The 17,215-nt window shown below is 38.2% G+C and overlaps 2 protein-coding genes and 1 non-coding gene across 4 annotated transcripts; 1 reads left to right on the forward strand and 2 right to left on the reverse strand.

The window, feature by feature from the left end:
* Positions 1 to 7,760, reverse strand: LOC138611721 (cholesterol 24-hydroxylase-like). Its single transcript, XM_069684932.1, is given in 9 exon segments — positions 1 to 54; positions 239 to 323; positions 405 to 503; positions 1,287 to 1,489; positions 1,575 to 1,692; positions 1,767 to 1,898; positions 2,012 to 2,018; positions 2,100 to 2,128; positions 7,618 to 7,760. Coding segments are annotated over 9 exon segments (870 nt in total).
* A 978-nt stretch (positions 7,761 to 8,738) lies between these two features.
* On the reverse strand, positions 8,739 to 13,823 carry LOC138610794 (cholesterol 24-hydroxylase-like). Of its 2 annotated transcripts, XM_069683624.1 has the most exons (15): positions 13,498 to 13,822; positions 13,272 to 13,349; positions 12,833 to 12,914; positions 12,565 to 12,638; positions 12,166 to 12,252; positions 11,944 to 12,082; positions 11,744 to 11,854; positions 11,496 to 11,658; positions 11,027 to 11,092; positions 10,326 to 10,398; positions 10,160 to 10,244; positions 9,917 to 10,027; positions 9,635 to 9,723; positions 9,433 to 9,499; positions 8,740 to 9,347 (listed from the first exon to the last, which is right to left on the reverse strand). In XM_069683624.1, exons 1-15 carry the CDS (start codon positions 13,644 to 13,646, stop codon positions 9,198 to 9,200), a joined length of 1,524 nt encoding a protein of 507 aa, XP_069539725.1. In that variant the 5' UTR covers positions 13,647 to 13,822; the 3' UTR covers positions 8,740 to 9,197. The 2 variants fall into 2 exon arrangements, with proteins under 2 accessions (XP_069539732.1, XP_069539725.1); XM_069683631.1 differs by lacking the exon at positions 10,326 to 10,398 and having other exon boundaries at positions 8,739 to 9,347; positions 10,160 to 10,260; positions 13,498 to 13,823.
* Positions 13,824 to 13,828: 5 nt separating this feature from the next.
* On the forward strand, positions 13,829 to 13,901 carry trnat-ugu (transfer RNA threonine (anticodon UGU)). Its single transcript has one exon. It is a non-coding gene; the product is annotated as a tRNA-Thr (tRNA).
* Positions 13,902 to 17,215: the final 3,314 nt, after the last annotated feature.

Raw genomic sequence — 17,215 nt, forward strand, 5'->3', positions numbered from 1 at the left:
TTAATTTGGCATACCTGGAGCTGTCGGGTAAAGCCTCAGAGTCTCTTTTAGCACCTGTTTCAATTTACAATTTACGGGAAGGTTACAATTTAAGGTGCATACTTGCATACATAAAAAAAATAGAGCAAATAAGGACATGTGAATGATCCTGGTTAGGAGCCAGTGAATAAGTGAACATATTCGCCCAACTGAAACCTCATACTTCACTCTTAAGAAGTGCAATTTCTCAAACATGCACCTGTGAAAGGTAGACCAGTTTCCCCAGATCGTCATAATGGATCTCCTGTTTCTTCCCAATGACTTCATCCACCTCTTTCTTCACTCTGAGAAAAAACACAACTGAAGAAGCCTTCATTCAACAGCGATACTTTGAAACTGTTGTGCACTGCATTATTAGTTCTTACTTCTCCAGGACATCAGGATGTCTTCCTAGTTCCATGATGCAGAAAGCCAGTTGATTGGCTGTTGTTTCTTGCCCTAAAAATGTTACAAAACAATCACAACTTCAAAACCATATTTTCTATCAAAGTATGCTTTTAGGTAGTTTACAGCAAAGACTATGGATTAGAAGAAGACACTTTCATAATCAAAGAACTCACTCTGTTATTACAAACATGCGACACACAGGCCTGAAATACACACATGCACGAACATGACTCTAAGGACATGCATTACTGGAGAGATGTCAGAGTGAGGGGGCTGCACGTAGACATGCACGCAGAGCAGTGGGGAATTCAGTGGATTAGTTACCATTTACCCCATTAATGTCAATATTAAGTCTTTAAATATTATAAATAAACATTAAACTTCACCATTAATGTGATTAAGGGGGAGTTAGGTGAAATTGAATTTTCGGGTGAATTCTCTCCATAAAAATTGTTAGCTTTTTATGGTGCAAAACATTTAGTCTCAAGCTTATTTCACACACCAAAGCAGACAAAACACTCACCCACAATAAACAACAAAAGAATTGAACAAGTAAAACATAGTCTATCCATCTTATAATAAAAGGAAAAATAAACAACAAACATTGACATCCATGTTGGACTGAAAGTCAAATGAACATGCCTACTGACCTATTTAATGCAGTTACATAATGTCTACTGTATGTGATTGTGAACGGGTAGAAGCCTTACATTGAAATCCTGCTTAACTATAAGCTAGCTAAATTATATACACGTTAAGATTGTGATTTGTCGTATATTTGTTACATTTTTCTTTTAAAATAAAAACACAGCTAGATCTTGACACCATTGCTTTTAACTGCCATGACCCAAATACAACACAGCTTTCCTCTTATCTGGCCTGATTAAATCTGATCTTAACCTTCGCCAGCACTTCTGGTGATTTGCGTGAGGATGTCTTTGGGGACATCGTCGCCATTTTTCATGGCAGTCTTTCTTTCATTAATCCACTGAGCTCCAGTAGTGCGCAGCAGGCGGCAAGCTTCCCACACTTCCTTAATGAATGGTCGGTTCTTTGGCTTGTACTGGAATGTGAAGATTTTAAGAGTCATTTTGTTTTTCTAAACTGTTTTTATTTTCGGCAACAAACGTCAAAGAAATTCTGCATACCTGGAAAAAGGAGTCCCTTACGTAGTACACCATCCCCCTCAGGCACGTCTCAACAGCTTTAGGGAAAGGTGAACTATTCGTCAACAGGTCTAACTCCACACCAAAAGCCACCTGACAGTTATCAAGAAAACAATCATACATAATAACATTGGTACAACTTGATTACATTAACTTTTTTCATTAGATGATTTTGCCACATCCATGGTAACACAGTTGACGAGCTTGAGCATTCTGGCCTCTGTTTTGTCATCAGCAAGCTCCGAAAGTTTAATCATCAGTTTCTCTGCCCTCTCATTGAAGGTGCCCATTAGACCTCTCAGACACCTGGAAATAATAGGTACTTTTAGACAGTGGACTAGTTAGACCAGGCAATTTCTGTCAAGCTCCACATTTTGTTAGTGGACAATGTTGCCCAAAAGAAAAACAGCAAAAGATACCGGAAACCTGAACAGAAGTAGCAATATCACAGCAAGGACGGGCAGATGCTCCATATTGTCTATTGTTAATAATTATTAAATGACTCACCTGCTGTTACCAGGCCATAACCCAGGAACCTTCAGAAGACACATCAAACACATGACAATTCGACATGACAAAACAGTACAATGACCCAACAAAGTAAGGGCTGTGCACTCAGAAGTTGAAACTTCTAAAAAAGCGCACTGAAGACAAGCCAAGATTACTTGTAGTGACATTAAAGTATGTGATGCTGTATCATGCAAAACAATGCATAACAAACAAAATATCCTTCTTACTAAAGTATTGCTTAAGTGTTCCAAGGTCACTTTGACAACAGTGTAGTCAATGACACAGTACCTGTACACGCTTTATCTGTATACATGATGCATGTAACAAATCTAACAACCTTTGATTAAACAAGTTGAAGAGTCTCTTGTACAGGAATTTGTCTTTGTGGTACTTTGGAGACATCAGGATTTCCTGAAACAGAGCCATAAACAAAGGCATTAATCTTTTATTATGCTACGTTTGTGCAACTGACGGTTAGACAAATACCACTGTAAGGTGTGTTCCACATACTGTCAAGGCAGTTCATTACATTGATGATAAATGTAATCTAAAGATTGATCTTTTGTCACAAACAGTCATGATACTGCAATAGATGTTTACCTTGGTCGTCTCTGGACAGGTCACAAGGAGTAAAACGTAATGAATAGCATTTATCCTGCAAACAGGCCCATACGTCTCGGACCTGTAAATAACAGAAGTTTGGATTGCAACACATGAATAGTAGTTACAAACACGACATGTCTGATATGTAAGGACAGAATGAAAGTCAGCTAAAACTGAATCAATACAGAGTGCTTAATAGTTAAACATTATATTTAGCACGTTTGCTCACCATTCCATAAATGTACCTCTTTTTGTACATATTTTGTATTACACATATTGTTTCTTATATTTTTACTCCTATTGCCTATTTTTTATCTTTTGTTTTATTTAAGTCTTTTACTTATTTTTATTCTAGCTCTGTTATAACTGTTCTGCACCAAAACAAATTCCTTGTATGTGTAAACCTACTTGGTAATAAAGTTGATTCTGATTCTGGCACAGAGGTGAGCTGTTTTTAATGACTTAAAACTTTGAGCCAAATTGTATTGCCTCCCTTTCCCAGAGTTCAGCATTCATGTCTCAGCATAGAGGAACAAGGGGATTCCTTTAAAACTAAAATAGGACCAATTTGCCAATCGGAGCGTACGTGTACGTAAGTAGACGCACTTCACACATCAGATCCCGTCTACATTCACTTCAGCTTCTGAAGCAGGAAACCCTCACTTGGTTAATACAATTACACTAATCTCCAGGAGCACTGACAGAACGGTAATTATTTGAGTCAACACAGACTCTCACATAGGTTTGATGATGAAAAATGCGTACGGAAGTGATAGGCTAAGTCATGCAGATGAACATTGTGAATAAGTCTGCTCATGTAAATATATTGGGTCAAACATTGTTAAACCCAAAGAAGCTCGGCATGTCCTCTTCTCAAACTCACCTACTTAGCAGTCTTTAGGCTGACACGAAGCTGGAGGCAATGAGCAGCATACAACATCTTAGTCTGTGGGTGGTGATATACACACGCCATAGAATTATTTTTAACATGGTAAATCAAGCTTTTAATATGTTTTCAGAGTCACAGTGTGTGGGGCAGAATTACTTACATGAAAAGAACATGTACACTCTGCAGATTGTGTGATCATTGAACCCAGTGCTGAATCCGGTAAAGTGATTCTGTGAACTGTGACTCAGAACCTATGAAGGTCACTTGTGGGGTTCCACAGGGCTCAGTGCCGGGTGCAAAGCTCTTTGTACTTTATATAAATGACATTTGTAATATAATATTTGCTGATGACACAAACCTATTTTGTTCAGGGAAAAAATTTTAAAGAACTTTTGAATATAGTTGAAGGGGAATTGGAGACACTAAAAAAGTGGTTTGACACAAATAAATGAAACCTAAGTAAAACAAAATTCATTGTGTTTGGAAATCGCAAAATTAAATTCTGAAGTAAATCTTAAAATGAATGATGTAGAAATTGAAAGAGTGTATGAATACAAATTCTTGGAAGTGATAATAGACTATAAACTCGGTTGGAAACCTCACATAAATCATATCAAATCAAAACTGTCTCAAATCCATTGCAATACTGCACAAAACTAGGAAACACCTATAAAACTAGCACTAATCCAATCTTTATACTGCAAAAAAGAGCAATAAGAATTGTCAATAAGGCTGATTATAATGACCCAAACAACCCATTATTTATAAAATAGTATGTGCTAAATTTCAAGGAACTGGTCGACCTTAAAACTCTACAAGTAATGTTAAGAGCGAAACAAAGAACTGTATCCAAAGGTTGTTTTCAGTGAGGGAGAGCAGGTATCCATCCAGAGGGAACTTTCATGTTTGGAAAAATTAGGACAAATGTGAAAAACAGATGTGTGACAATTAAAGGGGTCAATTTATGGAACAGTTGCAACAATGACTAAAAAGAATGTAGTAATATATGTACATTTAAGAAAATGTACAAAGACATGGTATTTTAAAAATATAAAGTATTAGATCATATTGTTTTGTTATTATAATTCTTTTGACCAAATAAGAGAATTGGCTGACGATAATGGTCTATTTTTGTTTTGTTTATGTATGTTCTTATTAAGATGGTGTGCTTTATTATAATCTATCTTTGTTTGTTTTTTTCCTTTGTCTTGTTTCATTTCCACATTGAGTAGAATTCGGGTAATGCTTCGTAAAGTAATTCGGGTAGGCACAATAAGCTCAGGCTTCAGCCTACACGCTTTGTTTCGGTCAAAAAATGTGTTTGTTTTATTTTTTCTTTGTTTGATATGGGACTAATTATTGGATCATATTCAACTGCTTTAAAACTGTATGGACAATTGTTGTTATGTTACTGTATGTTTATATATGACCGAAAAAAAAACAACTAACTAATTAACTAAGGAATTCTTCAGGAAAAATCAATCATATTCCATGTTTAGGTGTTCGTGATTTCATCCTTATCAAGCTCACCAGATCAACTGATAATCACAATTAGAGCAGTTTTATAGGCCAAGTTTGTGTATGTGTATGTGTGCACATAGTAGGAACTTGAATCCAGTTTTACATGACTCTCAATGTACAGACACACAAAAAGACATACACTTAAAACAAGGACAAGTTGGGCAAAGGTAACACTGGCAATTAAACACTTAACGACAGGCCCATGGATATAAATATATATTAAACAGTATTTGTATAGGAAACAGATTTAAAACAGACATTAAAAAGTGTTAATATATATATAAATAAAACACAACAACAACACTTTTAGACAGAAAACAGTGGACAATAGTGTAATTGAGAGCAAAAAGGGTTCTGAGATAAATATTAATGTTTAAAGTAAGAGTAACAGGAGGTGAAGGCATTTGAAGGCCTCTAAGTCAAACTGACCACCAGGGTGTGCTCTTTGTCAGTCTCCTCAAAGGTCTAGTACTCACGTCTTTGCTTTCTGACAACATGAACTGTAGACTGACTGGGAAAATAAAAAGATTAGGAGGTTTTTAGTGCCAAAACTTCCACTTTTGTTGACTGATTAAAGAAGAATTCCTGCGAGACAAGGTCTCACACTCTGATCCAAGGCATCCAAGAGGCCTCATTAGATCTAAAGTACGCCTTTCCTCCTATTTGTTTGCTAAAATCCATCCACTTCTATCACTACGGCCACTTATGTCTTTACATATTTTCCACAATAACCTTCAAGCTCGTCTGCATTTACAGCCAATTTTGACACTTTTTAAAATCTACTTTAATTTAGAAGTCCATCTCTTTTGAAGGAAAGGAGGCAGTGGGAGAAGAGTGTATAACAGGGGGCCAAGCGGAGGTCCTTCACTAGGTCTTATTTTGTTGTCATTTCAACTATTTGTATCTGACTCACGGGCTGATTTACCTCCAGGCTCATTGCACGTCCTACAATGTGACTTACACATGCGCACATGCTTATTGTGATTGTTAAACAATTTATGGTTTAGCCCTATTCTCAGCTGTCTGAAAAAAGTTTCATCTTGCAAAGGGGGGCCCCGCAGAAAAAGTTTGGGAACCACTGGTTTGGTGGCAACTTAGTTAGCTTTATATTTAGTAATAAGTATTAGTAACGTTAACGTTAGTAGTCAGTAGTGAGTTTGCAAAAATTACAACGTTATCTTTTCCACATTCAATGGATCTTTAACACAACAACGACAGGATTTCCTTAGGTAAGATCTCTCTTGCTAACACATATTAGCAGCGTGTGCAGTTGCTGTTTGGACTATCACCATCAAACAATCAACAACAGCCTTTTAAAGCCATGCACACTTCGGGCTGTACAAATGTGTTAAACAGCAGCTCTGTTTTCTTTCCGCATGGACTTATTTACAATTACGTGAAAGCCAGAAAGATTTGTGATGCTCATCTCTGTTTGGGACGAGATAGCATCAAGCTCATTAGCAGTGCATTGGTTTTAACAATGACATAATAACCCAGGTCTGTCCCATGCTGGCTGCATCATGTGCGTTTGTGTGTATCTGCTTGTTATTGACAGTGATGAACACACTGAGCCAGGGCCTCAGGGGCACACAATGTCACACACATCCAGCAAAACAGTGGCTTATAGAGGAGCCTCCCACAATATTGATGTTGTGTAATGACAGCCAATTGCGGCCTTAAAATGTTGGCATGCGAGTGTGTCCCTCGGCCGTCCCTCATTGCATCCTTTAGATGTGTTACCTTCACGGTTTCAGTCCACAAAACCAGGACGGTCCCGTGAATAATAAGTGAATTTTTACTGGATAGGGGATTTTTTTTTTCCTATGCAACAGAATTTATTCCCCATGCCAAACAGATCATGGCGAGTTATCAGCCAGTGTCCTAGCTAAACGAGGCTTAGTGTCCTCCTGTTCCATCAGGGCTTTTTCATCCCAGCTTGGAGCTTTCAGCCGTGTATTTAGGTCTTAAAACAGGGACATTGATTTCTGGTCCCACGCCACGCATTTCAAACGGGCCAAAAGCAGACTTGAGAGCTCTTCCACAACCAAAGACGACAACGATAATCAGTGAACGATATACGGGGGGCTGTCAGTGATTCCCTGTGGGCCAATTTTTGACCATTTCCTTCACTACATGGAGCTTCTGGCAGCGTCCAGAGCTAATGATAGTTAGTTATATCAGTAGTAATAGTTATATTATTAGCTGTTTGCACTAATAATATTTCTGCCCAAAGAAAAACACCATGAGATATATTTCTGTAAGAGAACAAGGCCAAACAGCTTTTATTTTGAAACTAATCCTTGGCCTGGTTGGTTGGACTCTAGGAAGGGCTTCTTCTAGGGCCTCTTCTTAGGCGTCTGTGAAGTCTGCATGCAGATAATGTCAAACAGGTGTGTTTCCACAGGTGGAAATAGAGTTCTTACTCACTATTAAGTCCATTGGGGATGCTCCTGTGATGGAGGTGCACCTGCAGCCGCCGGTTGATGTCTTTCATCATGTTGCCATGCTCGATCATCAAGTTCATTTTTATCGCTGTCAACCCTCCTTAATCTCCGGACCAGCTCCTCTTTGCTGCATCGCACCAGCTCCTCGTCCGTCAGCTGGCTCAGTTTATCCTTCGCTCCCTCGGACGGATTTTTAGCCATGACTGTCTCTGCTATGAGTCTTAATTGCGGCATTGTGTTAAAATACATAATCCAAAATATAATAAAAGTATGATCTTCTTCAAAAGGCTGATAATGAAAAGGAAAATATTATTGTGATGCTATGGCAACCCGAGCATGAACTAAATGCCCTCGCTAACCTTTTAAAGTTATTATCCTGTATGAATCCCCAAAACAACGGCAGATATTCACATTCCGTCAAAACACATAGTTCAAAATCGATTACCAGAGATGTTTAGGTCCTGGCCCCGAGTCCTGTCAGCACAACAAACCGCGTCCCATCGCAATGTGCGTTGATTCCGCCCTCCAGCCAGCCAGCTCAGAATTAGCAGCCGAGCCCTCTCCTGATGCAGGAGCGGAGTGGGCAGCAGGTTGATAAAAAGTGCGGCGAAGCTCGATGGAGCTCGGCCTTCTTAAAAGAACAGTAACACAGTTGTTAAACTTAAGTTTAAGCAGCACTAAAGCAAACATGTATAATTGTTTTCGAAAAAGAAATCACGAGTATTACATCGGCTAACAAAGCTGAGCTTACGGATATTTTATTATAAACTTTATCAACACACGATTATTTAACTGTTCTTTCTTGTATATTTAGTATATAATAAACAGACTTTTGCTGTCGGACTTCTTTAAGTAAGGCTACTTATTTTATTGTGTTAATTTTTAAGCAAAAGAAAAGCTTTGCAGTTAGTAATTTGACCTATTTCTTTTTCTTATTTTAATTAAAAATATCTTTGACAACCATTGTATTGACGCCAGCCTCTCACAACAGTGTGATTCCTCTGAAAATTGCAGTTCAACAGGTGCTTTTGAGGTTTCTTGGCAATGTCACAGCGCCCCCCTGTGTACAAAGTCAGTAATAGCTAAAAACACCGGTCACTTCATTGAAAACGAGGCACAGCAAACTATGAAATGAAATAAAACTACGTTGACAGGCATTCAATTAATTAATTAACAGTTTATTAAAGTGCAAAATTAAAAAATATACATTTCTGCATTAATAAAATTGTTATAAAAATAATTTCTAAAGCGCTTGATAATTTGGTGTATTATAGTAGTGTTAAAGGCACAAAACCAGTGTAGACACTCAGTGTTATTACAGAGCTCAAGGGTTAGCTCAAACAAGATATACCTGGTAATGATAATATAACTATAAAAAGTTTCCTATATGCTCATTATGGTTAGAAAATAAAAATCACTATCATTTTTAGAATACAGTGTATACCTTTAAAACAATAATCTCTGATACAATCATATTGAGAAAGGCTAGCAAAATGACAGTGTGTTTTAAAAAAAACTCTGCAGCATAAGGGGCTGCTTTAGCAGCAATCAGTAGGTTACTAGAAACAAACCAACATCCCAATTTTCACCACATGGATTATGATCATTTTTCTTTTTGTTGTATCACTCTACGACCGTTTATTTCTTGAATTCCCTGTGGTTAATCAAGCACACCACTCCACTCTTTGGCCTGAGTGTGCCAAAGTCCAGGACATCAAAGGTCTGGCCCGGCTTAAGAGTGAGGTCAAACCTCTGGATCAGCTTGGCCATCACCACCTTAGCCTCCATCTGCAATCACACCACCACCCACTGAGTAAATCTCATGTGTGTTAATGTTTATTTGTGTTTATTATTAATGGCTGTCATCACCCACCTGAGCAAAGTTCTTTCCCAGGCAGGAGCGTGGACCGAGGGCAAAGGGGTAGTAGCAGTAATAAGGCCTTACAAAAAAGATAACAGAGAGGCTTATTTAATACTCTATATTGATTTCTTCTTTCTGGGACAATAAGATAAGGATAATCTGACATAATGACCCGAATAAACAAACTATTATCTGAAAATTAAATGCTACTTACTTTGGAGCATCTGGGTGAAATCTATCTGGATCAAATTTCAGAGGGTCCTTGAAGAATCTTTCCATTCTCCCAGAGGTGTAGCTGCTGAACTGAATTTTTGAACAATAAATGCAACGTTTTAGTCGATGGCCCGTTCATGTTCGCCAATAAAGTTCTTGTTTTATTGTGTTTTTTTAAAAGTAATAAGTGCCATTGTTCTACATTTATAAAAAGCAGAACCAAACTCTGAAACATTTTTGGGTGTCGACACATTTCCAACACACTCATAAGTGAATGACTCACAAAAGCTGCAACTCCTGCAGGTATGTGGACACCATCAATGACTGTGTCTTCCAGTATTTCACGAGATGTGCCTGGAGCAGTCGGGTAAAGCCTCAGAGTTTCTTTAAGCACCTGTGGGAGGTTACAATGTGAGGAGCATATTTAAGTTAACTCTTAGTTAGTGAACATATTGACAATTGGACCCTCATACTTCACTCTTTTGAATTTGAATGAATGAATTACAATTTCTCAAACATCATGCACCTGTGAAAGGTAGACCAGTTTCCCCAGATCGTCATAATGAATCTCCTGTTTCATCCCAATGACTTCATCCACCTCTTTCTTCACTCTGAGTAAAAACACAACTGAAGAAGCCTTCATTCAACAGCGATACTTTGAAACTTTTGTGCACTGCATTATTAGTTCTTACTTCTCCAGGACATCAGGATGTCTTCCTAGTTCCATGATGCAGAAAGCCAGTTGATTGGCTGTTGTTTCTTGCCCTAAAAATGTTACAAAACCCTCACAACTTCAAAACCATATTTTCTATCAAAGTATGCTTTTAGGTAGTTTACAGCAAAGATTATGGATTAGAAGAAGACACTTTCATAATCAAAGAACTCACTCTGTTATTACAAACATGCGACACACAGGCCTGAAATACACACATGCACGAACATGACTCTAAGGACATGCATTACTGGAGAGATGTCAGAGTGAGGGGGCTGCACGTAGACATGCACGCAGAGCAGTGGGGGATTCAATGCCATGCTCAAGAGCACTTTGACAGTGCCCAGGAAATGACATAGCACCTCTCATGCTACCAGTCCCAATTTCCATGCTTTGTACGTGCTGGGACTTCAAAAGCCACCCTCCAGTTCCCAAGCCAAATCCCTACAGACTGAGCTACCGTTTACCCCATTAATGTCAATATTAAGTCTTTAAATATTATAAATAAACATTAAACTTCACCATACATGGTGAACTACAAATATCGCAAATGTGATTAAGGGGGAGTTAGGTTAAATTGAATTTTCGGGTGAATTCTCCCCATAAAAATTATTAGCTTTGTATTGTGCAAAACATTTAGTCTCAAGCTTATTTCACACACCAAAGCAGAGAAATACTCACCCGCAATAAAAAATGTGACAAAATTGTCCAACATGAACTCTTCATCATCTTTAGTCATGCTTTCCTCTAGAACAACAAAAGAATTGAACAAGTAAAACATTGTCTATCCATCGAAAGGAAAAATAAACAACAAACATTGACATCCATGTTGGACTGAAAGTCAAATGAACATGCCTACTGACCTATTTAATGCAGTTACATAATGTCTACTGTATGTGATTGTGAACGGGTAGAAGCTTAACATTGAAATCCTGCTCTGCAAATTTAACTATAAGCTAATTAAATTATACACAAGTTAAGATAGTGATGCTTGTATCTTTTCTTCCTATGTTATTTGTTAAACTTTACTTTACAGTTAGAATAAAAACACAGCCCTTATCTAGATCTTTATACCACTGTTTTTAACTGCCATGACCCAAATACAACACAGCTTTCCGCCTGATTAAATCAGAACTTTAGTAATCTTAACCTTTGCCAGCACTTCTGATGATTTGCGTGAGGATGTCTTTGGGGACGTCGTCGCCATTTTTAATGGCAGTCTTTCTGTCATTAATCCACTGAGCTCCAGTAGTGCGCAGCAGGTGGCAAGCTTCCCTCACTTCCTTAATGAATGGTCGGTTCTTTGGCTTGTACTGGAATGTGAAGATTTTAAGAGTCATTTTGTTTTTCTAAACTGTTTTTATTTTCGGCAACAAACGTCAAAGAAATTCTGCATACCTGGAAAAACAAGTCCCTTATGTAGAACACCATCCCCCTCAGGCACGTCTCAACAGCTTTAGGGAAAGGTGAACTATTCGTCAACAGGTCTAACTCCACACCAAAAGCCACCTGACAGTTATCAAGAAGACAATCATACATTATAACATTGCATTAGGGCTACTGCTGTGGAAGCTCTGAAACAGACTACAGAACAATACCTTAGCAATAACATCCATGGTAACACAGTTGAAGAGCTTGAGCATGTTGGCCTCTGTTTTGTTATCAGCAAGTTCCGAAAGTTGAATCATCAGTTTCTCTGCCCTCTCATTGAAGGTGCCCATTAGACCTCTCAGATACCTGGAAATAATGATACTTTTAGACAGTGGACTAGTTTGGCTGAGCAGATACTCCATATTGTTAATGATTATTAAATTACTCACAAGCTGCTGAATGCAGGGTCCATGATCCGCCGCTGTTTATACCACAGTTCATGGTCCTGTGCTGTTATCAGGCCATTACCCAGGAACCTTTAAAAGAGACATAAAACATAAAATTTGACATTACAAGAGAGTACAGTGACACAACAAAGTAAGGGTTGTGGACTCAGAAGTTGAAACTTCTAAAAAAGCAAACTGAAGACAAGCCAAGATTACTTGTATTGATATTAAAGTATATGATACTGTATCATGCTCAGTAATGTCAGTTCGTAAAATAAACATATAAGAAATAAAAATACATATCAAACTACTGATTGGTTGTTCCAAGGTCACTAGGACACAGTACCTGTACACTCTTTATCTGTATACAGAATGCATAGTATAACAAATCTGAATGTGAACCTTTGATTAAACAAGTTGAAGAGTCTCTTGTAGACGAAACTGTCTTTGGGGTGCTTTGGAGACATCAGGATTTCCTGAAACAGAGCCATAAACAAAGGCATTAATCTTTTATTATGCTACGTTTGTGCAACTGACCGTTAGACAAATACCACTGTAAGGTGTGTTCAACAACAACACAACTGTCACAGCAGTTCATTACATTGCTGAAAAATGTCTATTGATTGATATTGTTTACACAAACAGTCATGATACTGCAATAGATGTTTACCTTGGTTGCCTCTGGACAGGTCACAAGGAGTAAAACGTAATGAATAGCATTTATCCTGCAAACAGGCCCATATGTCTCGGACCTGTAAATAACAGAAGTTTGGATTGCAACACATGAATAGTAGTTACAAACACGACATGTCAAAACATGTTAAAGCCAGTTGATAGATAGCCTAAACTATAAATCACGGACTAAACTAGTTAAATCTTAGCAGCCTGCAAAGGGGTAAAACATTCTGCATAGAGTCTGGACCTAACCCAACACTGTTTTCGACTAATGCTGCGTTCGGAGGTCGGAAAAACGCTGCATTCAGGACCTCAGAGTTCGGAACTCGGACATTTTTTCAAGTCCTCGGGTTCCCAGTTGTCTGGAACGCAGCATAAGTTTGTCCTGAAAGACACGTTAATAGTTAAATATCATATTTAGCACCTTTGCTTACCATTCCATAAATTTGTCGTGTACATTTCCGCCATTATTCATTACCGCCAAAAACGCTGGTGAATGTCCAAGTAAGAAACTGTGGGGAGGCAAACAGAAAGAAACTGGATACCAGAGTAGACGCACTTCAGCCGAAACTCTGAGGTTTAGTTACCCTTAAAGGTAACTTGGGTAACAACGAATCAGGTGAAGTTGTAGCTTCATCTTAAACGACCCACTTGACTTACCTGTCTCTCGGTGGCCCTGGTATATGGTCATATTTGTCATGAATGTGTTTAATGTACAAGCAGAAACCAAGAAACCCTATGAAAGCAAGACCGAGGAGAAAGAGAAGCGCGTGAGCAGCCCAGCTCAAAATTATATGTAAAACTGCCATTTCGAGAAGTGTAGTCCCGTAGACCGTAGTGGTGTACCGTCGGTTAGCTACTCCAAAGTGAAGTCAGTCAGTCGTTAGCTAGCCATTATGTTCTCCGCGACGGTCGCTGCGTCAATACGTCCTTGATACGTATACACAAATCCAATTTCAAAATTTTACTGTACTACAATTGCCCTGTATCGGGCTCCATAGCTCAGTGGTTAGAGCACTGGTCTTGTAAACCAGGGGTCGCGAGTTCGATCCTCGCTGGGGCCTGACTGGGAATTGCCTTTTCACTCTCAAATGCGTGTTTGGGTCTGTCATATATCTTTAAAGATTCTCCCTGGTTTCGGTTTCAGCATTGAACATTTCCGATGCCGTGATAACGCACGGAAGTCACAAACATCAACATTTTTGTGGTTTTTAATACTGAGAGCAAATTTTCTCGGGAATATATTTTTTAGAGGCCCAATAACAGTAAACGAACTGCACTAACAAAATGAATAAATAAAGTATGATATAAAGTATAATGACCATGGGAAATATCATGTATCAGTATACAGTGCCAACAACTATTACCAGGAAACGCAGATTTTGAGATCAGTCATGCCGGTACTTTAAGGGTTTAAAAATAATATACATATATGGCAGAAAGACGAATTTATTACTTTCAACACTGATAGCTTAAGAATGACCACTAAGAAAAACGTAGATTTGTGATCCAGAAAAGTTTTGATATTTTAAAAGTCGCAACTCAAAGAAATTGTAGCTTCTGACAAACTTTTCACCCTGGAGACTGGCGTTCGTGTCCCGTGTGAAAGTATTTCCGGGTTATTGTAGCTTATGTTTTGATCTTTCTCATTATGTTGTTCCTAACTTTAAATGTGTAGGTGTTCTTCCCATAAACCAAACAACAATGTTTTGTGTTAACCACGAGTTAGAAACGAAAAAAGAGAGAGACGCTAAACGGGCGTGACAAACAGTCAGTATTTGACGACCTGGGTTTTGCAACGCTTGCTTTAGTACAGATCATATACTGTATAAATAAGATAGCTACAGACAAGCTGAAAAGCGCTTTAGTTTTTGAGACAGTGTTTAATTCTTAAAAAGGAGGTTGCAAGTGGAAAATTGCCACTTTTCATCCTTTATTTTGAAATAGTTTGGCGTTTTTGTCATCTTGGTTTTGTATTAAATGTAGGACTAGAGAGCAGCATAAAGTATAAAATCAAAGCACACAAAAAGTAGTTAAGCCGTCTTTGTCAGGTTTATGTCAGGTCCTTTGTAAGTGAACTACTTTGCCTTCTAAATGAAGCAGAAGTAGGCCTATGTTATATGTACCTAGTCTTTTACTTATTTTTATTCTAGCTCTGTTATAATTGTTCTGCACCAAAACAAATTCATTGTATGTGTAAACCTACTTGGTAATAAAGTTGATTCTGATTCTGGCACAGAGGTGAGCTGTTTTTAATGACTTAAAACTTTGAGCCAAATTGTATTGCCTCCCTTTCCCAGAGTTCAGCATTCATGTCTCAGCATAGAGGAACAAGGGGATTCCTTTAAAACTGAAAATAGGAGCAATTTGCCAATCGGAGCGTACCTGTACGTAAGTAGACTCACTTCACACATCAGATCCCGTCTACATTCACTTCAGCTTCTGAAGCAGGAAACCCTCACTTGGTTAATACAATTACACTAATCTCCAGGAGCACTGACAGAACGGTAATTATTTGAGTCAACACAGACTCTCACATAGGTTTGATGATGAAAAATGCGTACGGAAGTGATAGGCTAAGTCATGCAGATGAACATTGTGAATAAGTCTGCTCATGTAAATATATTGGGTCAAACATTGTTAAACCCAAAAAAGCTCGGCATGTCCTCTTCTCAAACTCACCTACTTAGCAGTCTTTAGGCTGACACGAAGCTGGAGGCAACGAGCAGCATACTAATATGAACAACATCTTAGTCTGTGGGTGGTGATATACACACGCCATAGAATTATTTTTAACCTGGTGAATCAAGCTTTTAATAGAAGAATTACTTACATGAAAAGAACAGGTGCTGAATCCAGAAATCTGAAGATAAAATGATTCTTTAGGATATTAATTTTTTTTATGTTTAGGAGTTTGTGATTTCATCCTTATTAAGCACTCCAGATCAACTCACAATTAGAGCAGTTTTATATAAACTGCAGGTCTGTGGATATAAATGTATATCAAAAAGTATATGTTAGGAAACTCAGATTTTAAAGAAGATAATAAAAAGTATTAATATATATATTAATAGAACACAACAACACTTTTAGGCAGGAAACAGTGCACAATAGTGTAATTGAGAGTAAAAAGGGTGCTGAGATATATATTAAAGTTTCAGTAAGAGTAACAGGAGGTGAAGCCATATGAAGGCCTCTGTCCTAAGTCAAACTGACCACCAGGGTGTGCTCTTTGTCAGTCTCCTCAAAGGTCTAGTACTCGCGTCTTTGCTTTCTGACAACATGAACTGTAGACTGACTGGGAAAATAAAAAGATTAGGAGGTTTTTAGTGCCAAAACTTCTCCTTGTGTTGACTGATTAAAGGAGAATTCCTGCAAGGCAAGATCTCACACTCTGATCCAAGGCATCCAAGAGGCCTCATTAAATCTAAAGTACGCCTTTCCTCCTATTTGTTTGCTAAAATCCATCCACTTCTATCACTATGGCCACTTATATCTTTACATATTGTTCGCAATAACCTTCAAGCTTGTCTGCATTCTTATCTAACAAAGAACGAGCAATCATATTTTTGGTCCTGGCTCTTGGCTCTGGGTAAACGCTGGAGGCTAGGGGCTGTTTGATGTTGTTATGGCTGGCTGGCTGCCGCCTCAGTACTACTGGATCTGCAGGCCCCTCTCATGTCCAAAGGTATTGTGTTGGCTGCTCTTTTGATTATATTATCAACAGAGAGGGAGGGATGGAGAGAATTAAGTCTTCCACTGGACATAAGTAAACAAACAAAGGTTTGTAGAGTCTGGTCCATCCAAAGAATGTCAGTTATTCAGACTTCTCTGAGGATATTGATGTCCAGTGTTGGGATTATCGTGCTGAATATTGCTCATGCTTGATAAAACAATTTGCCTGTACTTTGTCTGCAAGAGGAAAGGATATATTAGACACTACACAGAATAAAAGATAGTGTTCATTTTCCATGTAACAGTCCCTGCAAGTGAAGGCAAGACTATAGTTGGTTTTAATACATTTTTAGGCATGCTAACTGTCCACCATATTCACACGGCTAATCACAACAGCTAACGTTAGCATTCATTGTTAGCTAGGAGCTTATGCCTTTCATATTGTGTCTTGTGTCCCTATCAAAGGATAAAGTTTACTAGAAAGTGGTTGATAGCTAATATTAGCTGCTGTCGTTGGTACCTAATGGGTTATAAAATATGTCGTTTTACCTTAAAATATGGCACCAGGTCCGTCCAGGTTTTCATGAACTATTATCTATTAAGTTGACGTACAATTGAGAAGCAGTGAAATGATAATGACCGGTGTGATTCCCTACGTGTATATAATTTTTCAAACCTGGAACACAGCAGTACAACATCATGA

This window comes from Semicossyphus pulcher, unplaced genomic scaffold (genome assembly GCF_022749685.1).
Source record: "Semicossyphus pulcher isolate SPU_LCO1_2020_fin unplaced genomic scaffold, fSemPul1.0.p SCAF_11, whole genome shotgun sequence".
Classification (NCBI taxonomy): Eukaryota; Metazoa; Chordata; class Actinopteri; order Labriformes; family Labridae; genus Semicossyphus; species Semicossyphus pulcher.

What these genes read in the sequence shown, in the direction of transcription:
- LOC138610794 (XM_069683624.1), bottom strand. Translation starts at nt 13,646, where the DNA reads ATGGCAGTTTTACATATAATTTTGAGCTGGGCTGCTCACGCGCTTCTC. An exon ending in TTCAACTTGTTTAATCAAAG is followed by an intron (nt 12,253 to 12,564) that starts GTTCACATTCAG and finishes TCTCTTTTAAAG; the next exon opens with GTTCCTGGGTAATGGCCTGA. An exon ending in CTGCAGGAGTTGCAGCTTTT is followed by an intron (nt 9,724 to 9,916) that starts GTGAGTCATTCA and finishes TCAAAAATTCAG; the next exon opens with TTCAGCAGCTACACCTCTGG.